The following is a 26001-nucleotide window of genomic DNA, read 5'->3' as shown; positions in this document are numbered from 1 at the left end:
TCATATTTTTTATGATCAGATGGAGTCGTCTTACCCAAGTGTCTGATGGCCCTGAAGAAATGTATGAATAAGTATCAAGTCATTTGAATTTACGTTTCTCTGAAATAAAACTAAAACTCAAAATTGCCCTAAAACTTAAATCGACCCTCCTATGTCAACCAAGGGCTATAATTAGATTTTTGGATAAAAAGGAGTTGTCTTATTCAATTGCCGGATGTCCCTGAACAACTGTGTGAAGTATGGATTTAAATGAATGAACTGTTTATAATATATGAGTGACAACCCTAACTTGTCATAAAAGTTAACTGGACGCAGATGCCAACGTCGACACCGACGCCGGGGCGAGAAGAAAAAACCCGCACTCTTATTATAAATAGGCGAGCTAAAATAGTTTTCTGTTTTCAAACATAAATAACGCTGCAAAAATCAATTGGTGTTCGCGAGAAAGTTTGGTTCAAAATATTTTTCAGTTATGGTAATTAAACACAAATGCATTAGTAGACATTTACAAACATAGATGGTTATATTTTTATTTATATAGCATACATAAAATATCTTGCACAAAATATGGAATTCTTTATCAGTGTTATCGAAAATTAAGCTCATAATCATAAAATCAAAAATGACATCATAGATAACAAGCTTCAAAGTAGTTAAGGTAATCTGAGAAGGTATCAAAAATAAAATATATCAACAATAAACTACTTAATCAAATCTAAGGCGATATAAACAGCTCAATAATTCAATGAAAAATACAGAGACGATTCCAGTAGTAAATAATGCAAGTATAAAACCTGGTAAGAGGCCCAGAAGACAATGAACGAGGGACAAAAATAAGGTACAAACAGCCATCGAAAAGCTCTATCAAATATCAATTCGCTAATTATGCGATTACACGGTTTAATTGTCTGCCGCACATATCGTTTAGTTTTTAATGAGACAAAAAATGTACAAACACCCCAAACAAACATCATAAAGCTCTATTAATTAAATATTTATTCGGTATTTATGCTATTACAATATTCACAGTTTATCGTCTGTCTCGCACATGGTTTAGTTATCCTATCACTGTCTGACCATTTTGAAACTAATCAAACATACGAATCTCTTCCGAGTAGTTCACGACACCTAAAATGATATTTTATTGACGTGATCAAATGCTTTTCAATTTAAGATTTCTCAAAACAAAGATAATTTAAGCAGTTGATGGAAAATAAACAAGCAATTAAAGTACAAAACAAATAACAGATTATAACATATCTTACACTAGTGCTTTCCAAGCATATAAGTAATGTTTAAAAAATGTAGTAAAATTGTCTTGTGTTTTCTTGTGTTAGTAGTTTTGTCTTTATATTTTTAGTTTTTATGTTAAAGATATATCACAGTAAGGTACAATTTCATCGATGAAAATGGTTGTCGGTCAGTAAATGAAGTTTTAAATCTGGAAGAGCGACCCTGCATGCATTTAATTGGTCCATCCAAAGTATGTTAGCTGTGCCGGTTGGAATGACATAAGCATAACAAAATGAAAAGTCAACATAATTGTACAAAACACGAATACTAATTTAAAAAGAACTTCGTACACATCAATATATACAAATTTCATTAGAGAAATAACAAAATGAAGACATTGCATCGTTATGGCAATGGTTATAGTGTTGTTAATACTAGAAAGATTCACATTTAACAATGATGCTCATATGCATTTTATTAGAAATGCATTGCAGGGTATTTGTTTTAACATTGGAGTTTCCTAGGAGATGCTTTTGCCATAACCAATGGTTTGTTTTGAGCATCTTTACTTCTCCTTCATCTACTGTAACTCTACTTGGTAAACGATGTAAATACTATATATTTGTTCTCCGTTATTTACAATTGTAACATATCATGTCGAACAGTTCAGTAGTAGCATATACATTAGCTTATTAACTATCTACTGCTGAAACTCGTCCATGGCCATGTAGATACATTGCAGCTTAGAGGACATGGAGGAAGAAGTACCCGGATGTTCTGCTTCTTCGTTTTCCATCTCGGCGCTAATCTGTGAGTATACAACAAATACATTAAACCTTCTTAAACCATACTTTAGAATAAAATATTCTTAGCATTCATTTGTAAACAAAACCTCTGTTTACAGGCAAAAAGCTAGGGCCCAAAAGACACTTAACGAGAGAAAAATAAATGCACATATAACCCAGATAGACCACACGTGCATAACACATGCATTCTGTACTGTTATATACATATCATCGTGTATAACTAAATGACTAGAAAATGTGCCAAAATCTATTGATTTTACCTTTATTTACCGCCTTTTTATAACCGTTACCTTGTCGATTTTAATCATATTTCTGATATTTACAATGTTTGTTCTGGTCTTTACGCCCAAGACTAGTTAAAAATGACATGATCTTATTGTTCTATGAAATATCAACCAACCTTTTCTCGGTATCTCTTGGCAAATTTGAACATCTCAAGAAGAGCAGTGGATTGGTAAACTTTTCCGGATATTTTCTGAAAAAAGGAAGCATTTGAAAGTAAACTACTGTAAACATAACCATATTCACATGTATCAACGAGCTTCTTTGTGACTGAGATCTAACCTGAGATATTTTCTCCGTTAGAAACGAGTTCAGCTCCTGCTCGCTGACCGCTGGACGAGACTTCATCTCTGCAAAATATTCCTGCACCATCTTTCGGTAGCGTGGAATTTCCTTAGCAAACAACAGCTTGTTTGACGGAGATCCCTTTAAAAATAAGCGAAAACTATTGACAAATATCATGTTCTGGGATTAGAAAGATACAATCAGCTAAAACGGTGTATAAATGCTTACAAAATACGTTATAACAACCATCATCATTATTAGGGTTATTTCTTCTCTTTTTTTCGAGTTATCCGTAAAAGTGTCATATTATATAAATATTTTTGTAAAAGCTTCAAGGGAAATTAGCATTTAAAAATAAAAGTAAAAGGGATGAGCTTCGTCCAAAGTTAACTTTGAAAGCGAGAAGTGAGCCGTGACTGAAATTTCTAAGATGGGGTTTCGTCCTTGTTCCAGAATATATTAATCTTATTGTATGATGATATGTCGATTTAAATTAATTTCAACCAGGTTGTTCTGATATTCGCAATAGTATTTTATTGTTATTGTGGGAGGTTGTGGATTCGACTAAAACCCAACTTCCTTTTCCATTTGTATTATTGAGCCTTAAACCAAATTTAATCAATAGTCCAAATAAAACTGCAATATATTCGTCTTGCTTATCTTGACAGTGTCTTTATACAACGAAAAGAACAACAGCAATGTATTTCTAAGAATTCGCGTACTTTTACTCATACTGGGGCCTCTGATTAACGATCATATCGTACGATCCTATTTACGATTCCTTTATTCTTGGTTGTTACGAGATCCACCTTGAAACACATAGTTTTGCTGAAAATATTTAGCCATGCTTATTTTGATCATAGTTCGGACACTGGCTTATTATTCAATTAAAGTTCTTTTGTACGTTCTTTGATGAGATGCCCCCGCAATCGTCTGTGGTCATCATCGGCACCCCAGCGTATCATAACCTATATGATACCCTGGGCAAATCAGCTATAAAAATATCGTACTCATGAATAATTAATAAGGTGAAATCCAGCCGCTTGATTGATCGCATGAGATACACCTCATACGGTGCGGAAATGGCCGAGAAGCCGGATGTAATCTCGGTTCGAAATTATCTAATGAGATCACGGCTTTCAAACCGTTTTAGGCAGGATATTGTTAAATATGCCGATGGCTCTTCACAAAGGAGATTCTTTCCTTTTTGTTATCGGCTATTTCATTGGTCGGAAAATGCTTATGAATGTTCATGATCTACGAAGTTTCCCTAACAATTATTCCCAGGGTATCATATAGGTTATGATACGCTGGGGTGCCGAAGATGGTCTGTGGTATACGCATGGCTGTGTTGAACTGCATATTTGAATTAATGGAACGAGTCTTTTTTTTTCTAAATGAATACTTATTTTAATAATCCAATGCAAACTAATTAACACTATATAGGACACTCAATCGGCGATATCCATTTTCGGTGTCGGCGGTTAAGGTTTTGAATGTAAGCACTTTAAGTCATTGTGTCAGCAAGTAGATCAGGTATTGAATTTAAACTTTAGATATGTGTTCCCATTCGTCTTAGACATTCTGGCTGAAGTTTTGTATGTAACCACATTGAAGTCAATATCTCAGCAAATGCATTATGTTTTGCATTAAAACATTACACAAAGGCCCCAACCATCCAGCCTCCTAAATAAATCAATGATAACTCTATCTTGCATTTAATATAAATGTTGACCATTTTTAATTCGACTTAGAAATTCTGGTCAAGGTTTTGCATGTTAGCACATATTAGTCAATAACACAGCAACTTCTTGATTGCATTGAAACGTGCTACAATCAAGTATGATAACTCCTGCATATAATACAAATCTTGCCCCTTATTTTTTACATGAAATACTCTTGTTAAAGGTTCGCAGTGATCCGTGCATGTTTCACCAAACATTGCAATCCCTAAACTTAAAAGCAGCGTAAAAGTCGAGCGCGCTGTGTCTGTGATAGCTCTTGTTCAATATAATCATTCTAAAAACATCAATAATCATTGTCGACACATAGTAAAGATTGACTGACTCGAATGCATGCTTGATAAAAATACCGACTCCATGATAAAAAAGGTTTTGGATTTCACAATCTTTCAGTTAGCAAACACATTAGAATACCATTAAAGAATGGTCGTTGCTTTTGAACAGCTTGTCAAAAATGCTGATTTCCCCCATAAGTGGACAGGGATGACGTGTTTGTTTGACAGTAAACAAAACTTATCTGTTTAAAAATGAAAATGCTTAAACAATTCTTACGGGGCCGAGCCTTGACTCGGTGGTAGAGCAACTGTCCATGAGGGTCTGTGCGATCACGGAGAGGCAAGAGTCGACAATGACTGGCTTGTGAATGTCAAACACAAACTCGGGGTTCTTGATGATGTTCACCCAGAAACGCAACAGCAGGCTTCAATAAAACAGTTTACCATTAAGCCTTTTAACATTTACATGTTCTAATTCTCAAAACTTAAAATGAGTTCTGAAAAGCATCAGACAAATTAAAACATACTTATTAATGTGAACACGTAATCAACATGTAAGAAATATTATCTGGTAGTCCGAAGAATGAATGGTTTACATAAACCTCCTTAATATTGTCTGTGTCATGTACTTTAAAACACTAGACATTTTGAGACTCGGAATGCTATTATCAATATGTCCAACCTGTTACATTTCCAAGTGTGAATCACATCTGGGTCTGTGATGTTGCACCTGTTTGCCGCGCTGTCCAGCTTATCAAACAGAAACTTGATGATAATCGGCGGGTCATTCGGGACATGAAGGATTTTGGAATAGAAGTCATCTATGTATTCTTGAAGAGTACCCTGCATGTAAACATTCATCTGTACGCAAATCCGAATGCTTGACGATCTTTAGCATGAATAATTGAAAGGGGTTTAGAACATTGACCAAATTCAATAATCACATTCAACTGCTCCTAAACCATGCTCAGACCTTCATTATAAGCTCACATTAAAGAATTGATTCTAGTTTTATTCCTATCAAAAATAGATCGTTATCGCACTAATTAAGACGAAAAGATATCTTTAAAGAGTGGATGCTCAAAAGTATACATTTTTACCGTTGAAAATGAAATGTGATGTGAATAAACATCAAACTACAAATTATTTAGCGATGAACCAATCCTAAATAGCAGACAAACCTTTGTGTTTATGAGCCTTGGGAGGAAGAAATCGCTGGCCAGCTTCACCTCCTCGTCTTTGTTGTGCTGTTTCATCTGATGGTGAAATTATGTAACATTATAGATTAATGCCAAAAGTTATTAAACCGGATATCTTATATGCTTTAATTTAGCCTTCAGTATATATAGCTGATTGTTTTCATCCTCGATTCATTTAACAGTATATGCAATTTTCTATGGTATCTGACAAACAATTAAATGCATACCGTTTTTATTTTATTTTTCTTATTGTATTGTGGAAAGCAAAGAATTTTAAATATTTAGTATCAAAAATGCAAATTGCGTTCAGTGTATATCAATTCCTTTTATTCGAAAATTAAAGGATTTACCATACACATAAGAAACAAAAACAATCAAAAGATTTCTAATGAATGGTTAACAGATATGTTCAAGTTTGTCATTCCAGCATTTATTGTTCATAATACTCCTCGCTGCATGCACATAAATACTTTTGCATGAAGCTCATACCAAATGCCAATAGTTTGAACCGCTAATTGTGCGAACAATTGGCTTCGACTTCCTTATGCCCCCGATAATGAACGATTCTGGGGACGTCGCTGTCGTCAAAAAATAAACATCTGCTTAAGAGTGGGTAAACAGCATCAACAATAATGGCAAAGAGTTAATTATTTACGAAAAAGAAAGAAAACTAAAGAAGAATATCACTAAAACCTCAACAAAACTACATTTGCCATTCATCCTGGTTCTAGGGGAGCAGATGTTAACTTTATAAAAACAACGTGATTTAACAAAAACATACGAGAGCAAGACAAATTTGAACAAATAAAACAACGAAATTATCGTTTACCTGTCTTTATATTTACAGACATGGTCAAATGTTCTCTGTTTAGTTCCAAGTACATTTTCACCCCATCCTGCACGTTATAATGCTGGAGTGTGTTGATTTTCTTCCAAAGGCCGTCTTTCTCACTGGACTCATCCTCATCATGAAGTGTTCTTCTGGTACCGTCACTCTCTTCAACTGTTGTTAATGGTTATGATTGAGTAATATAAAACGTAACCATTTTTAATTTTTAAAAGGAAATAAAAAAGACATTGCAAGATGGATCTTGAGACATTAAACAAGAAATTTGTTTATCCTACCCGTATAGATTGCCCTACAGCTAGCCTGTGTGTCTATGGAGCCTTAATTAAATGGCCGTGTAAATTATACATTTTATGTTGAAATCAATGTATATATTTAACATAGTCATATATCGGTGGTATTCTATAAACCTGTGTTCAAAATCAAGAAAAACATTACTTGATGCTAACAATCATATATGCAATGAGGGAAAGTAACCATGAGTTAAGCACAACAAATAAGTTATACATTCCAAACTGTTTCATTTTTATGATGACCTAATACTGTTGCATGAACCGAAGGCCGTTGCGAGTATCCGGCGTTTTTGTACAGAATCTCCAACATCTTGTCCTTGGCCTGAGTGATTGTGTCACAGTCGAGAACTACGACATTGATGGTCTTCTGCTGGTTTTCTATGTAGTGGAAATGATCTACTTCCAGCGACTGAAACGATAAAAATAAAAATCACATTCTATAGCTAAATGTATTCCTGATGAAGCATATGCTGTTTCTTGGAATTAAAACCATTAAAAACAGTTCAAATGCACAAGGGTATTTGCAATATGCTTGTCACAAGTAGCAATACCAATGATTTTGGTTGGTAAGTTTCTGTAAAGAGTTTATCCTCAGATAGCGTGTATTTTGCACAGGATGTGATGTAGTCCAACGGTCCCTTCATCGCCTGTATCTTGATAGCCTGGTAGAGGATGAACAAAACTGACCCAGTATGCTCTTTCAGGTAGTGGTAGAGGCAGACTGACAGCCAGTGAGTCAACAACTTTTCAGCGACTGACTCAGACCTGGAGAAGAAACACTTTTCCAATGTAAGTAAGGTGTTTGCTTTAAAATATAACTATATGAATAATTACTTTTCAAAATCCCTGATAGATGATGCTAACTTTAAGTTAAGGGTCGAACAATTTACTGATTGTACATTCCTCGAGTAATTATTGGCGTCGAATCGTGTATTTTTTAATTAAAATAATAATTTAATTAATAGATGCACATTTTCAGTAAATACTTATTGTAAGCATTCTCACCTTCGTAAAAGCAGTTTGGGTGTGTTGGCAGCAACATTTTTGTCAATGAGCGCATCAAGTAGGTCCGTCAAAATGCTGTTAAGGTAAACAATTGTTAGTTGCACTCGCCATCATTAATTTGTTAAAAAGCAGCAAAAGATAAAAGCTACTTGAAAAGTTATTTCATAGTTTTAAGAATAACGAACCTCGTTAGGAATTCCATATTGTCGTGGTTAATGACCATCAAATATGTTGCAACGTCAGACCTAAAAATAAATGAAATAGACCGGTGAATAATGTGTGTAGTCATTAAATTTGTAAAATGGTAATAATAATAATAATAATAATAATAATAATAATAATAATAATAATAATAATAATAAAACAAATAGTTTTAAAATCATACTTGCTAATGACATACTAAAATACATTCGTTATACAGAGCATGAATAGATGTCGCCAGACCTGTCATGGATGGTGAAGCTATTCTGCTTCTCAATGGCTCGAATAAAAGTCAGAAGGAATTGGCGGCTCTTCAGCAAACTCTTGAACTGCTCCATCTCCTTCTCGATGCTGCTCGTCTAAAAGGAATATCGCATTTTATATCATTAATCACGTTGCAATCATTGGATAACGTTATAAAAACTATATGTCTGATATACAACTAGTACAATACCTCTTAATGTGACGTCATAGAGAATAGTTAAAACGTTCACGTTATAGAACGACTTTTTATAAATAAGCGCTATAAATCAAGGAATATATGAATTTAATTATATATTTGTAGTCAATCAAAACAAACATCATTACACTCGTAAATCAGAATCGATATAAACTCGCGAAGGCTCGTTTATATCAATTTTAAAAAAAATCGTTTAATGAATACCGTATTGAATGATGGTGATGCAGCATCCTCTTTTATGGTGTATCTTATGCCAAGGTCAGACCAGTTTCTTTTACTGACATTCAGATTCAAGATAGATGGAAATATATTGATACTGAGCAACTGAATAAGTATAAAAAACTAACGTTCTGTAATATCATTAAATGTCGAATAACTCTACTCTGTATGTGTGTCATGCTTACAGTAATAGGAGGAGGTGACATCAAACCAAGTGATCCTTCCGCAAACAACAGAGTTTTACAAGCAAAGTCATCGAACTCTCGGAACAGGACGTTTCCACCTTCAAGCTCACTTGTAAGGTCGACCATGGCTGTTTGTAGAGCAGCAAACTCTGCAAAATGTCGCAATAACACATTTATAAATAGTTTTACTCCCAAAGACAAATAAATCGTAAAAAATAAATATTGGGGTAAGCGCCTTATACATTTAATGAAAGCAAATATCGTTGAAAAAGCGTAAATAAAATAAGCCCATTTAATCGTCGTTGATTACTATTATTTTTTAATAGTATCAATTAAGTTATCATTTCTAATGATATTTATATAGAATAACAACGACTTACCTTCTCGGCACTGGTTTCTATAGCGACCCTCCATTTTATCAAGCTTGTGTTCATAACCTTTCCGTTCCTGCTGTATTTGAGCCCGCAGAAGCCTCTTCTTTATTGGTTTAAAGCCAATAGAAAACAACCACACAAAGAGAAAAAGCACTACTCCAGCTACAACGCCAACTGCGAAATAATGAATTAGAAAGGTAAATTACATACTACTACAGTTAAGTCAAAGTCTTAAATAGTCTTCACAACTAGTTTGCGATATATCTCTGGACACATCAACTTAACCACAAACGTTGGTAGAGACGAACACAACGGTCAACATTATCAATACACCAGGATAAATCCGACAGGGACTCAAACGGACTTGCGTGTCACAAAAAATACAGATTGCACGAAGATAACAAGATAACAATATCGTTATCAATTATAACTAAATGGCACCAGAGCATACGCACTTGTAAGTTAGTTTGTAATTACCTATAAGTTTAATGTCCATTGGATCGGAAATTTCATAAACCATCTGGCCGACCTCTCGTGTTAGAAATCCAATGCTTACCTGCGAACATGGAGATAAACACCACAAGATTTGTATTTAAAAAAAAATGTTGGAATAATTTAAATTTAACTATCAATGAAAAGTCCTGATCTAAAAAATAATAATGTTGAAAAAAACCTTTTCATATTCATAAACATTACATTTACACACATTTTTTTTATTTTGTTTAATCGATGCCATAACGGATGTATGAAGGTACTTTGAGTTAAACAATCGAGTAAAAGCAACTGCTGGTCTTAACAACGCGAGTGCTATCAACTACAATTCGGTTTGGACAATACGTAATGAATACAATAAACTGCATTGTGGTTTGGACAATTCGAAACTACTGTAATAAACAACTTTTTGTCCGTGAGTAATGAACAAAATAAACTACCTTTTGATCGAAACTCTGCGTAAATAATTTAAAAGAGCTGATGCTTAGGATGCGTATAGAGATGCGGATGAGAGTTATAAGGTATCTTAAGTTAAGTGCGTTACGGAAGCATCAAATTCGTGCAAACTAAATAATGCTTCATTTACCTTAATAGTAAACAACGTTTGTCCGGTAATGTTACACTTTGGTGCGCTAGTGGGAGCGTTACAGATTACCCGGTCGTGCTCCAGAGTGGTGACATTGCATATTTCACAGTCAATTAACACCTGTACGTCTTCCGCGGTCGCAGCCACGTTTAAATGTTCACCCTTAAATTCATTTTCATTCGTTAGATTTCTGCCCACGAGTTATATAGTTATTTAGTATTTATGTTTATACAACAACATATATTAACTCTTCTCAAATTGACACATTATATACATTATTTATATCAGCTTTACTTCATTAATGATACAAACAAATGAGATAGTATTTAAACAAACCTTTATAACGATGACTTGTGTGAAGTTCAGAGTCTCGGTGAAGTTGTAAAGCGTAGGGTCAGGATAGTATAGGAGTTCAGATATGTTGGACGGCAAATTCCTGACTAAATCCACATCGTCCATTATAAAACTAACCCTTTAAAATATTGGAGAAGTATTGTATAATACCGTTTGTACGAAAGAGGGCACAGAACCCTATACCCAATGTAAAAAAACGTTGTGTATAAACAAAAATGATATTTACTAGTATATAAAACAATATGTCACTTTTTCTGTTATCAACAAATAGAAGGAAAAACAAGCCTTACTCCATTTTTCCAGATATTTCAAGCGACGACTTAGTCCGCTGACTGGACCCTCGGGGATAAAACATTGGGCTTCTACATGTTAAATTTTCTTTTAACTTGTTTTCGCTGTCATACGCTTTTCTGTGACTGCACGGCTAGAAATATCAACATTAACAATTGTACTAAACTACAAAACAAAAAGTTAGATTTTTTAATAAGATAGGTAAAATGGGATGAAAAACTGACATTTCGCGGCAAAAAACAACAATAAAGAATAACGGCAACCCCAACATACAATGCTATATCTGTACAAGTAGAAGAATTATTTTCTAAACTTATTTTGTGACAAGAAGTATCTTTAAAAATATGGTCGGCCGTGATAAACCAGCGGGATGACTAGTATCCGAAATGTTTGAATGTGCGACATGTAATAGAGATAGATTTTGGTTTAATTGTTGTTGGGTAATTCCTGAATCAGTGCAACGCTTCGAAATGTAAAACATAACCATACATAGTATTATAGAGTATTTCAATGTTTGACTTAAAGCGTGCTATTTGTTTAAATACAGAATTGTTTCCAACCATTAAAAGTAACGAAACACCATGTTTTGTATTATTTGATTTATTGTAGGAATTCAATATATATGACTAACAAGAACCGAGTTCTTGAGAACATTCGTTTATACTATAATGATCGACTTTGAAGGTAGTTAGACAGTTTGCTTATGTATTGCAACTAAACGCTCCTAAAATATAAACTTTAATAACATATCATTATATCATTATATTTAATAAACTTATAGTACATTTTGAAACATAAACTAACTCCTCCTACTACTTTCATTTCACTGGTAAGAATTTCCTTCTGTATCTATATAATCACCAATTGGTTAGCAGTATACCTCTATTTCTGTATCACCAGCTAATTGCTTTAGCACGAACCAAAATGACGTTTTTGTAAAGTAGGACTCAACGCAAAGAAGGAAAAAAAAGCAGGGCAGTATAACACCAAAACCAATCAAGTCCGAGAGCAATATGAATATCTTTTAGCGTTTAACTCGTTGTGTTTACCCTGATAATCTGTCTTACTTTTCGCGGGGGAATATAATTCTTTATTTTTTATACAATCAGAGATCTAAAGGGCTCGTTTCCGATACTCCTTTATTGTATTTGACTTATTTTACAATGACCAATGGTAATTACAGTTTAAGTTTATAATAACCAATTAAAATCTTAATTTTATTCAGTTCATTTCTGAGAATTTCACAGGTAGTCAGGGTGAATGCGGACGGCCTAAGAAACTTTTAAACCCCAAGGGCAAAAAACTCACTTGTTCAACTGTAGTATTTCCGTCAATGGTACGGGCCCTGAGCTTCGGACTTTGCACGGACAACAAGTTCAGACCAGTCACCGTTAAAACTCTTCCTCCTCTAAAGTAAAAAAGGTAACGAAATGAATACCTAGTGTCATCATTCATTGAAAAACTCAATTAACCATATACTTATAAAATCAGGCGTCTGTATGTTTTATCAAACCAGGGATTTGTCATAGTAAATATGTGCTTGTAAAGTATGGCCATGGTTAAAGTTTTGGCACGACGCCAACAACACCATGATTATGACAAAACATTGTACTTAGACTTTTTTATTCTTAAGAAAAAAGACAGGCTGAAGTATTTTAAATCATGTTTAGTTCGTATCCATCAAATAATCTTCTCAAGCGATATAGGGCAAACACGTACCTTTCAAAACTCTTTCTTGGTTGAATATCCCAAACTACAGGGTCAGGAACGTACGTGAAGTTGATTCCTTCAACGGCCTCATTATCGAAAACCATGGAAATCGATGCATTCGTCTGGATGGTTGAATAGGATTTAACAGTCTTACATTCTGCCAGGGTTGGCTTCATAAACCTGGCAAAAAATGTATCTAATAAATTATCATTGCTACAGAGTAATCGAGTTTTTAACACTCATAAAAAGCCCTTTACTGCTAGCTACAAGAATATCCTGAAATTTATTTAATCATCTTAGATACGAAATTGGACACAAAAACTCAGTAATACTCTGCAACTATACATATGTTGTAATTATGCATACACATTGCCTCAATCCGTTCTTGAGAGAGTTTGTCAGAAATCATGACGCTGATAAGAGTTTATGAACATTAAGCATCATGCCAGTTAAATTATGTCATTAAGAATAAGATCAAACGATTATGAATGACACTACATCATGATAGTTGGAACGTACGCTGGCACTGTAACTAGTCCGCAGAGTTGCTCTCCAATCTTTATCTTCCTCTCCCAACCTGTGTCTAGATGCTCGCCGTATATCGTGACATTTGTACCACCAGACAAAGGCCCATAATCCGGAAAAATCCTTATCAATCTCGGAATCTTAAACTGTTACAGTGCATAATTGTTAATTGACCATGTAATGTTATGTTCTCAAAACATTGCACATTGTATTGTGATGTCTTAAAATATTTTTTTATTTAAGAATTATTGAAGAAAACATACTGCGATATATAAAATTTGAATTACTGCATTCCAAAATAAATATATAATGGCGTTCTTTTCAAATTGCAACATAATTTATTACATAAAAACAAACATACGTTGAAGCTGTGTTTTTCAAACACAACTGGATTGTTGCCTCTTATATTCACTGTCACATTTTCCGTTGTTTCTCTTTCACTCGGTCCAAGCTTACATGTTATTCTAAAATTTACAAAACATATTATCACTCTGACAGTAATTTACCATATACTAATGAATCATGGAACTACTTAGTTCTCATCCTTTCCATCAATGTAACAATTGAAACATTTGTTTTCATTAGAGCTTCACATCGTATAGACACTTGGATCAAGGTTTGCAAAGGAAGAAATGGTCAAGTTGTTATTGGATTAAGGACAGGGACAGGTTGCTAATCCACGCACATATGCAAGCTTAACATTCAAGTTCTTATTTTAGAATACTAACACATTTCTGGAGACAATATAATCGAACATTTGAAACATTGGGTCTGTGTTGTATACATTGTATTGAAGCGTACACCACTGGCAACGAACACTAGCATGGGCTTCAACTAAAATATATATTTAATTATTAAATCTTCAAGGGGTAGAGAATAAAATATTACATACAATTTTGAAGTTGTATACCGACCTTGTTGATATGTTTACCACATCGGCAGTGTAGTTGTAACAGGAGATGTTCCCGACACTAACAGCGTTTATTGTTTCGTTGTAGTGGGAACCCAGGTTAAAACCTTCGACAGTTATGGGCGTGACAGCATTGATATGGGCAGAAAGTGGATATACCTGCAACATAGTGGGTAAATGACCGAAATTTTCTTTAAAACGCCAAAACGTATATAAGTTAGTAAGTAAGTAAGTAAATTGTTTATTATTGTGACATGTGCAATTCAAACAAAGCAGTAATAACATAATTTATATACAAACATTTGCACCCGACCCGTTGGGTCTATAGGTCACCATATATATAACTCATCTCCTCGAAAACCTTAAAACCCGTCAAATTTCCATAAATTGCTAAACATCAATAGCATTGTCAATAAACTGGCAAACTTTCAATTTACAATGAAATCAATCAGTACATAGTTTCTTTATAAAACCCTCAAGGAACCGTTTAAATTCCATAAGATATACCAAAATCCATAAGAAATGTCAAATAATCCTAAAATTGCCAACTCTGTACAGTGGCCATAGGTACTGAAGTAATACATATTGAAATACATATAAGTAAGAGTATGTACTCAAAATCGGTCTAAAAATCGTCGATGTTTAAAACATCTTCAAAATATCCCTGTGCGACTGTTCAAAAAGGATATGGATGTCTTTGCAGAGTCCACTTAAAGGGTTAAACTTCAAATACCTTTGTGATAACTGGTTCAGGGCACGTGGTTTCTGCTGTTACACAGTGCTTTCCCGCATATATACACTGTCCATTGCACCATTGGCATCTTAAATATGGCTGGTAGTATTTAAAACTTTCACATTGTCCACAGTTGTTTGTTGGGTAGATCAGAGAACCGCATTGATAAAACACAACTGAAAAAAGTCATTACGGTATTTAAACAAATACAAATTAAAAAAACCAAAAACATCTACTTTCAGACAGAAAAGAAATGCAAATTTCATGATCACATGATTGTTGTAAGAAAAATGGTGATAAATGTTCAAAACATCATTTATTGTAATAAAATACCTTAACCGGTTGATTCTTGATCATTCCCTTAGATTAGTTTTACCTTGAAGCGATAGTCCGTCAAGCTGTTTTGACTGAAGGTCAACATGAAGACTTGTAGTGGAGTCCAGATTCCTTGGTATGCCTTCCTTGTTAACAAAAGGTGAACTTTAATAATGGAGAAATCAGCAATTTCAATTGTTTTATTGATTAATTGTTCTACATACATTATAACAACATATGATATATTGATAATATGTCGGCCAAGTTATGGGTAAATCAAATATTTCTTGACCTGTATTTCTTCCGCAAAATATATCTTTTATCTTAATCAAACGTCATTTTGTCTTAATCGGATATTTACGGATCTGTATTTCTTCCCAAAATAACTCTTTTATATCAATCAAGTGTCATTTTGCCTTAAAAAATTGAAACAATTTTGCCCGTCCGCTTTATAAATATCAATGCTTCGGAAAGGTGGAAAGCGAAATAATGTTAGAATATTCAATATTGAATGTATCTATGAATTATATTTTGATCTCATAACAATGTTGTGTTTTTTTTACCTTTGGGATGTGGCACATAATCTCAGTATCATTTATTCGTTTTGCCTTAAAATGTTTCTCTCCGCCAGGTAAGTCCGAGTTTTTAACGGAGCAATGATAACTTGCAAAACCATTTGTCTAAATTGAAAAAAGGTTAGTAATTTATATATATTCACACCAGATGGGAATGTTTCAGGCAAATATTATATTACATTGAACTTATATATCCCTATACTTTAAACCAGTATTTTTCTCGCACTTTTTTAAACTTTCTCGTGTATGTACAGAAAATTGTATAGTTCACATGCATACATGTATATTTCTGATATTCATACAACAATTTTAAATTGATCCCAAGGGATTAAACTGTTATGTTGTATTATTAAATATCAAATATCAATAGTTAAAAATTGATCAATTATTTAAAACAAAATCATGCCTATTGCAGGGTTTATTACTTACATATCCTTAAGAACTTATGTGTCGTACCTCAATAAAGTTCAAGCCCTTGACGGTAATATTGTTACTTTCCTCAATTGCCAAGTGTGCAACGCCGGAACTATTCAGCACGTTTGGAGCAGAAACGGTGTAGTTTGTTACATTTGGACACTTGCTTTCTTTACCGATCTCTACAAAACTCTGAAAGAAGGTGAACTGAATCTTACTTTTATATCAATGTCTTACTCTAAAGTGAAGACTGTAGTTATTAAATAGTCCCTAGAAATCATGGGTTATAACATAGTGGTCCTGGAACATAGAATACCCCTTAGATCGTGTTGCACAAATGAACAATTTAAATTAAAACACTGAGTTATTACTGCTTATGTCATACTTTTTGTATTTTGTGCCTCCAAAGGACCGTTCCTTTTACCGCATCTATTTCTTATCCTGTATTATTTTTATTTGGTCATTAACTCTAAACTTTAAAACTCGAAAAACCAGAAAGCACCATACAACGCATTTTATTGTAACCAGAACTTCATTTGCTTCATTCAGCTGACTCCACTTAATTAAAAAATAAATATATTATGTGTTACCTCATTTCTATTACATGAATTATTTTCTTTGATACAACGTCCCTCCAAAGGACACCATTTGCATGTCCGACGACTAAAAATGCAGTTGCCACACCTTAAATACAGCATGCAAATAAAACTTATCAAATGAAGCTAAAAAACATTTCATACGTATTGTCATGGACACCTGTAAACAGTTTCTAGCTGCTATTTACTGACGACTGCATGCTTTCATAGTAAGTAGCATCAGTACGAGATAGTGATTAAATAAAACATACTAAAAAGGCTTCAAAGACAGTTTAACCAATCTTGCTGTACAATAAAATACAACTTTTAATCCATTTTTATCGTGTTATTTTTAACATGTAATGCATATCATCCAATTATTATGATTATAGATAAGCAGTAAAAGGACTAATTACTAACACCGCGCAAAGTATTTAAAAAAGAAGGAAGATTGTAGCTATTAGAGACCGTTCCAGGTTATGATTTAATCGCAGCTGTCGAACGTTACGGGATTAGTTATTAGGCCGTTTTGACACGACGTTAAGAGCTGAAAAATAGAGCATATTCGTATAAGGTTCTTATTGCAGTTATGTCTTGTCATATATGTGTTATAACTATTTGATCGAAGCTATCGAAAATTTATGGATTATTTCTTTTAACCTTTTACTTCGAGCTATTGATATATTAATAACAATTAGTTCATAGTCAAAGCTCTAAAATCATTTAATATCGTTAAACACACTTTTCGCCAGGGTTTATGCATCCAGGCTTTCCAAGGAAAGTGAATTTGTTGTCATTATTATTGCTACATTACTTCAAAAGCTTGGGATTTGCGGGGGGGGTGAGGGTGGTGAAAATGTGTTTGGATAGCTTCTGAATGAATATAATTATACAAACAAAACCACCATCTCTCTCTGATACTACCATCTATGCATTTTAAACTCTTTACCGCCTAGCCTTATTGTAAATTTTAATGGCATTCTATACTGATATTGCAAATGAATATTAGCAAATATAAGACACAATACCTTGAAAACGTTTCGCATACAAACACAGTTAACTCCCCCCTCATAACAGCCACAGAGGAAACGTTCGTGAAGAGCAGGACAGACACAATAGACGTACCTAATATCGAAATAGCCATTCAACAGCAGTTACGAGAATATACCTACTGACAGAGACTACAAATTATTATGTCATGGTACCCGTTTCTAAAACATTTATATGTGATATACTATATAGGAAGTTAATCACAAAATTCATCCCAAGAATAAAATATACACTACAGATCCTAGCAAAGGAGCAAACTATGTAACGAAGATCTCGACTACAAAACATAGACTGACTTTACATACATCAAAAGAGATAAAACTGATCTATAATGATTAAAGATTATCATTTATTTATGCTCATACCTTGGACGTGATGTTCTAGTTTCGTCCAGTCTGGCGAGCGACACAGAACTGTTACCTCGTCGGCCCTTTCTACACCCGAAACACTGCTGTTCATCAATATAGTCTTGTTGTCGACCAAGCTTTCAAACTGGCATCTCAACCCTAGTCCAATTCTCAGGTTATGGGACAAGGTGAGTGTCAACTGCAAAAAAAGGTCATTTCAAACAGGCATATACTAGTTGCATATTTTATTAGTTTAGCATATTGACGAGCCAATAAAATTTTAAGAGTAGAATAAAATTGAGTACCATGATAATTAATAATTCATCTTCATTTAGGTCATTTTAGGATAGTTGCCATTGATGAGAAGGTAAATAGATAAGCAGTAATTGCAGTAGAACAAAATAACCGATGCATATGCTATTATTGTGTGAATGATACATTACATTGACTCAAACGAAGTTAGCAGAGACAAGATTTTACATTTTAATCTGAAATTATTTTTGTAATAAACAAAAGGTGAAACATCAAACCTCGGACGAATGATCTGTTCTTATCTCATCAGGGCTCGTTTGGTTTATGCGTGGACAGATACTCGCTGAGCCTGCAGCCAATATCCATTCTGAATTTAAACACTGTGGTGTGGTCGTGCATCTGAAGAGCAATGTGCTTAGTGCAACTCTATGCTTTCAGATTCTTAAAGTAGCATACTAATTTTCTGTGTTAAAAATGGTCGACAATTAAAACTAGAAAATCACTGATACTATTTGGCAGCAAAAAGTGCATTCTACTCACAAAAAAAACTTTGAAATGCATTTTCCACATTACACATTTAATTGTTATTGTAATTCAAAATCTCTTCTTATTATAACACTTTTAACTCTAAATAAACAAATGAATGTTAATCCGGTCGACGTCCATAACTAGTCTGCTCTAATTTAAGGCATACATTAACAAAAGATTCAAGTTTACGACTATTTTATTTTACATTGCAATCTAGAAATAATTAATACCTATTGTCCAAAATACACCATCCGCAAAAAATGTCATTGCTTTCAATACATTTGTCACAAGCTGAAAACTGCGAACATTCCGTCAGCTCTATTTGTTTTACCTGCATTATAACAAAATTAACACTAATTAGCACATAAGTTAGGTTGATTAATCAAACCCTGTTCAAATATTGGATTACAGCCGCTCTCAATAATAACAAACAAAATGATAACTATGTTGAATCCGTGCCCACTCGCATTTATTTGTCCAGGTTATCATGTGACTAGTAACGTTCTCCAATGGTGGTTTAACGGTAATGATATTTATGTCCGGGTGACCGGCGTCATGTCAATTTGCAATTAACTCCTTAAAGAGCATTTCTTTACTTTATGTAGTTAATAATCTAGACCAATGAGGGTAATTTCCTATTCCGATTATTGTTTTGCTCTTCTACGAGTTAAATTTTCATTTAATTTGAACAGCACATATATGGCTAGTTTCTTCACGGTCTCTAAGTCTTTCAACATAGGTCGACCCTTTCTCAGACCCTTTCTCAGGCCATTACCGTTTGCTTGGTTGGTCTTGTGAATGCGATCTGATCAAAGACAAGACAGTGTTGTTGTTTTTCAACAAACGGATTCCAACAAAAACTCCTGAAAAAAAAATATTGTGTTCACCCAAAGAATTTAGACAATACGCATGGACCGGCTATTAAAGGAAACTAATTTCTTGCACACCGGACGGCATGTCCGGTGAATTTAGCCGTGCTGGAAATTCGTCTGATACCCCCAGGTCAGATGAGTAACGCGCAACATCGCCACTTCTTATATATTTTACTTTCTATACATGATATGCATGAATACTATTACAACGCTTACCATATTTTCCGAGAATGCGTACAATTTGTATCCGTACACAAACATGTCCGGCAGTACTGCATGGCGGCTGTCTACAACAGCTCTCCAGGACAGGACCTCAGCCTCTTCCCGCGGAAATACAAGGGCCTGTAGGTAAGAGTTTCATTTAGTTAAAACTCAGGCGAATATCAGGTACTGACTGTAGTAGCAGTGTACGTTTGATACGCCTTATTCGTACTATTGTTTTATTTATAATCTAGTGTTTCCGATCTCAGTAGATAAACAAAATGTAAGGGTATATTTTTTTAGTTTATTTGAAAAGAATAAATATAATAATAAACATTGAAAGTTTGTTATCTATACAATGTTCTATTATGATTTGTGTCTATTTTTATTATGTTTAGATCGTTAACGGTCAGATTTTACAAATGCTAATTCAATATTTATTATGCTGTGTGCTTATAGATTAGGATAAACGACTCTTGCGAACGTTGAACAAAATCAATTTTGAATTTATCTCCCTTCCGTCGTCAAGGTTAGATAATTATGCGATATCACGCTAGCTTGAACTTTTAAGAATAATATCAAAAGTTAAAACGATGTAAAAACAGTTAATCATAGGCGGTAAAATGGTACCGCATAACACGGCGAGGGTTTTTTGTGTGTTTTCGGGGTTTTCTTTTATGCAAATAAGCCGTATACAACGTACACTGTTACTACAGTAACTGATATACACCCAATTTCTCATTTGATAATAGAATGGAAACTAAAGGGGCATGTCCAGTAGCTAAAATAGCAAAAATACACCGTTAAGAGACCAGGGTTCGGGTGAGGTAGCTTCAAATTCATGCATCAAATTTATTTATTGAAAGAAAAATGGTGTTATTGTTTTGGAGCAGTCAGCGAAACATTAAAACGATAATTCTTTATAGCTCTTTGCTAATGTTGGCGTGAACAACCGGAGTTTTCTAAAACTCTAAAATTCTAAAAAACCCAGAGACTGATGTTTTCATAATTAGAGTTTCCGATATATCTCTCTTCAAGAATGTAATTCAACAGGATTAGTCATTATGTGATATATTGAGATATTTTATGACACAAAGTAGCACTCAATCTTTTGTTTTGTCATTTAATACGGAAGTACTTAAATAGTGTACTTTACTAAGAGGCGATGCTTTTAAATAAATTGTGTGCTAAATGATTATTCCATTACAATATACAATAATTAGGCCCTGTTACAGAAATTTTAAATATTGACAACCACAGTACATAAATAGTTTGATATTTTATTGAGACAGTAATTCACAGAATCCCCTATTCAATGGTTATCAAAGCATTGAGTGTGCTCAAATAGCGATTAGCAAACAAATCATGCTTACAACGTAAATAAATAAAGAAAGCATGTTTTAAGATTGGAAGAAACTGGGTGGCAAGTAGAAAGCAACAAGTTGTTAATAAATAGCTTTAATTGTGTTGACAAGTATGAGTTTCAGATCTATTTCCGCCAAAATCAAATCTCCATGTACTATGTAGCTTTTAACCAACATAATTCTAAGCAGTATTACAATAATAATATTAATACTAATATTAAAGTTTTGATAGAAACATATATGTATTCTTACAGTATGTACACATATAAGCACTGTAAAGCGATATTTAATACAGGAAGGCAAAACTAGCAAAATACAGCAATATATATAAAACACATGTGAAGTGAGCCTTCAAACGTGTGTAGTATGTGCAGACTGGCAGAAGGCATACAAGTTACGGATATCAAATGTTGGAAATAGGCAGTAATGTTTAGGCTTGGTCCGTCCAATGAACAAAGCATCAACATTGTATATGCCAAACTAATGTATTTTTGAAAACACAATACTGAACTGTTTTCCCTTCTCAAGTTTCTTCATCCAGACAACCTGCATTGGTTTCATAAACACTGCGTTAAAGCTTCAATGAATATATTGCATTGTTGACATAAATTATCTGCCAAATATCTTCAGTGGTAGAATACATAGTTCATACGTTGCATAATGTGTCTTTACATATACTCGGTCTGCCCACTCTGTTAAGTGAACGAATGCATGTTCTGTATGTGGCATAATTTATATATGTATATGAGGGTTAGATACGCCCTGTTCTGTGTAGGAATGCATGTTCCAAATGTGGCATAATATATCTTTGTTAATGGTGTTAATGACCGTTATTACGATGTAATGTTAAATGGTAAGACTTGCAAAAATGAAAACGAGCGGAATACAAATTCGTGTCCTTTTACAGAACATTCATCTATACTCAAATTGTCCGCGTCTTCATTATCTATGTTGTCACCACTTTTTTACATATCCTATATCGTCAGCTTACTCGTCAGCAATTAAGTGCGATCAATATAACTTCTTATCATGTTTTCATGTTAGCGAGGGCAATAATCGTATTGTTAATAAACGTGCCTCTAAACTTTGGAAAACTCATGTTTACAATTTTCAGTTTGTTATTAGGTGTTACATCGTATATATCTGCGATAACGCACTGCACTAATTAGTTTGTTTAGATCAGGTCTTTGCAAAAGAACATAGAGCTATTTAGCGGCAACAATTAACATTTTGACCGTAAGCCGGGGTTTATTTATTGTGCTTGATATTAATCCGGGAACATTGATGTGTGTTTGTTGTGGCGATTGTCTCGTCGAGACTCACGCAAAAAACATGGTGTAGGTTGTACTTGTCGCGTTTGTAGATAATACGTAGATCAAGCTATTTGACGAGCATTCTTTCTTCTTACATCCGCTCAGGAACATTTATGTTCATATACATTCAAAAATCTATACATATGTACTCACCTTTATTATATTTCCCTCAGCTGTCCCTAGTAGAGCAAGCACACGTCCGCGGGCGGACACCAAGGTGAGAGCAGTGACGGCCCTGGTTTTCAGACGTACACTTGCATTCATCTGCAAGGCTGTGTCGCCTATCACGTCTTTCAAATGTTTGTATTCGTTACATAAAAGGTCGTCAGTGGAGTTAACTCCGGTTATATTGATATGCTAATTAAAATATAAAAAAATATAGTGTGTTGTCAGATGTACAGTCTATTAATTTCGATATTATCCATGCATAGATGGAGTGTAAGGGAAATTGTCCAACGAAGTATACCTAGCAGCAGAAGCGGACTTACTGGTTTTGAAACAATAATTGTTTTGCAATCAAAATGCACTAACTTGGTGTCAAAAACCTACATAAGATATTATACAACTTTATTTTAAGATTTTAACACATTCATTCCATCCTTTGTGTCTGTTTCTTATTTATTAATATTTATTCATTTTCACATTTACGATTAAAAACGGGAATTCCAGAAATAAAATTCATATTTTTTTTTCAAAACCATTAAATAATCTTACTAATTTTAATAATTTTAAATAAGTTCTTGCCAATTAGAAAATCCAAATAAACACGAATACGACAATAGTGTTATTCTTGTAAAGGTCACCGGTAGACTTCAAACTGATATCATTTTACAGACAAATCGCCTATGGAATAAAAAACGCTATCTCCAGAAATAAAATTCATATTATAAATATCCTGGAATTTATTTTGACAGCATTATTACTGTTAATTCTTCAGGCAGGTAAGAGGGGATGTCCATCTTCTGAGCCGGGCAAAGCTTATACAGCTTTTACTATCTTGGTATGTACAATTTGTACATATAACACATGTGTTTTATTATTAATATAAAATTTGTTTTATAAACATGCTGAACAAACAGTGTTTACTTACAGGTTTAATACATGCCCTATTGTTCGGATGATTGAAGTAGTAGTATTTTTCGGGAGGCAATTGAATAGTGTTTTCGTTACATCGCTTAACATTGACTGCCAAACTGTCAAATATAATGAAGACATTTTGCTATAGTGTTGTTGTTTTTATAGTTTAAAGTCTTACAAACCGATACAATAAAAGTCAACCATTTAAAATACAGCCCATATATCTACTATGCATACCATAGCATATATTATACAATTTTGAGTTCGTATGAAATGTTAGAGTATTAAAATTAAATTGCTATTAAATGTTATTGTTTCATAAATGAAAGTGTTGGATTGTTATACATAAGTCGCATATACCTCGATTTAATCTCCGAGAATAGGTATGTACAAACGACCGAGTGTTCTCCTTGGGTAAATGAAGCCACAATTAGACATTCTCCTTCAAAGCATGTCTTTGCAACAGTTTTCATGTAATTAGAGTCCCCACATTTCAGTTCCATATCCACATACGTAAAATACGTATACTTTTGGCAAACATTTGCAACTCTGCTGTGTGTAGAGTTATCTGTCTTATTTCGTTGAATGCTGAAAAATAGTCGGTGATGATCAATAGCGAATCCCTTAACATACGTTTCTGTTATCATCATTAAGTTATCGTCTTTCTTAAACCGTAGTCGTTCCATTGATTCGCTCAAGTCCTTAAACCAAGATATCCCGATATTTTCATAGACAGTTTCCGGTTGTAGATTTCCATGTGGGCTTCCAACAAACAAGTACTCTTTATTATCGAAATCAGTAACAAATGCGACAGCAGCACTGTTGTTGATGGAGGGTTCAAATCCTTTGGTCCATACAGATATGTTTCCAAGGGATCGTTTATGGCAGAATGTATAACTACTACCGCACGTTATCAAATAGTTTGTGTCATATGGTATCACAATGTTAGTAACATCGTCGATTTTGTTCTTGCCGTTCGCATAATCGTTTGGTCCAGTTTGAACATGATCAATTTCAATTAGGTCATGAAAATCATTCACTGTATCTAGGTGGTAAATGTAATTTTTGCCCGTTAAATAAAGTGATGTTCCGTTTTCCGCCATAAACATATGATTTAGGCTAAGGTTCTTGTCGTTCATGAGGATAGTTGTGCTTGCTATATGATCGTCAGCACCATGTGGTCCACTTACACTCACAATAATTGCGAACAGTTCCAGTAAGATATTCATCTTTGAATGTGTTTTTTTTATTTTAACAATACCTTACAAAGAAAAGAAGATATCAAAGTTACAATCAAAACGCTTCAAATACACAAAGACGTTAGATTTACAATTTATACTACATTTAATTTAAACTACGGCTGAACATGATTAAAACAAAATTAAGCACCAAAATATTCCGAGTAAAACTTGTTAACTCCATTTTTAGTTTTCACACGATGTGCAACATCAGACCTGAAAAGGAAAGCTTATAGTGAAAATGAGCCCACTTATGATTTTTCACTAATTTCCTGGTATACATTAACAATGGTTTTTGTGGTAGCATACGGAAGTCAAAGCTTTCTTTGCAGCTTGAAGGTTGTAAAAATAGCTCATATTGATCAATTCATTATTTATGGAAGCGTCCAGGTGCCAAAGTGAAAAATATTTTCCCGTATTCTATCTCCTAATGAGGAGATACTAACTCATAATTATGACTTACTAACTCCTTATTACGACTTACTAAGTCCTAATTACGAGATACTATCTCATTTTCAGGAGATACTATCTCCTAATTACGACTTACTAAGTCCTAATTAGGAGATACTAACTCATATTTATGACTTACTAAGTCCTAACTAGAGCTGTCACAGGAGTAACGAATACCCCCCAAATGCCGCCTGGACACAGGAATGGCAAACCATTCATTTGAAAAGAGGCCATAACTCCAAGGTTACTGCACATTGCATCTTCTTTTATCATGCATGTATTGTTTTATTTAAATCTGTTGAGTAATTTAGAAGTTACACTGCTGACAAGAAAAACTAGCTGATGCTCTAGCTGGAGGAATTGTCCGGAAACCGTTTTTCTATTTTCGTAACAGTGCACAAAAACCTTTACTCCACTGGCCCC

The 26001-nt window shown here is 34.0% G+C and overlaps 1 protein-coding gene across 4 annotated transcripts; it reads right to left on the bottom strand.

The window, feature by feature from the left end:
- Positions 1-516: 516 nt before the first annotated feature.
- On the bottom strand, positions 517-25336 carry LOC128217359 (plexin-A1-like). Of its 4 annotated transcripts, XM_052924469.1 has the most exons (38): positions 25280-25336; positions 24251-25151; positions 23904-24006; positions 22967-23170; positions 20152-20277; positions 19294-19394; positions 18814-18934; positions 18302-18482; positions 17915-18011; positions 16902-16995; positions 16354-16503; positions 15886-16002; positions 15384-15468; positions 15008-15183; positions 14279-14433; positions 13726-13828; positions 13359-13510; positions 12849-13019; positions 12438-12537; positions 11129-11262; positions 10821-10956; positions 10485-10646; positions 9884-9962; positions 9413-9580; positions 9033-9181; positions 8412-8527; positions 8153-8212; positions 7968-8042; positions 7514-7727; positions 7206-7371; positions 6652-6825; positions 6312-6400; positions 5805-5879; positions 5306-5466; positions 4901-5048; positions 2604-2747; positions 2440-2514; positions 517-2041 (listed from the first exon to the last, which is right to left on the bottom strand). In XM_052924469.1, exons 2-38 carry the CDS (start codon positions 25117-25119, stop codon positions 1934-1936), a joined length of 5538 nt encoding a protein of 1845 aa, XP_052780429.1. In that variant the 5' UTR covers positions 25120-25151; positions 25280-25336; the 3' UTR covers positions 517-1933. The 4 variants fall into 4 exon arrangements, with proteins under 4 accessions (XP_052780429.1, XP_052780430.1, XP_052780431.1 ...); XM_052924470.1 differs by having other exon boundaries at positions 22967-23077; positions 24251-25329; XM_052924471.1 differs by lacking the exons at positions 24251-25151; positions 25280-25336 and having other exon boundaries at positions 22967-23103; positions 23904-23999.
- Between the last annotated feature and the right edge of the window lie 665 nt (positions 25337-26001).

This window comes from Mya arenaria, chromosome 14 (genome assembly GCF_026914265.1).
Source record: "Mya arenaria isolate MELC-2E11 chromosome 14, ASM2691426v1".
NCBI classification, from domain to species: Eukaryota; Metazoa; Mollusca; class Bivalvia; order Myida; family Myidae; genus Mya; species Mya arenaria.
The sequence above is the reverse complement of the archived record's forward strand: the minus strand, read 5'-3'. Positions and strand labels throughout refer to the sequence as shown.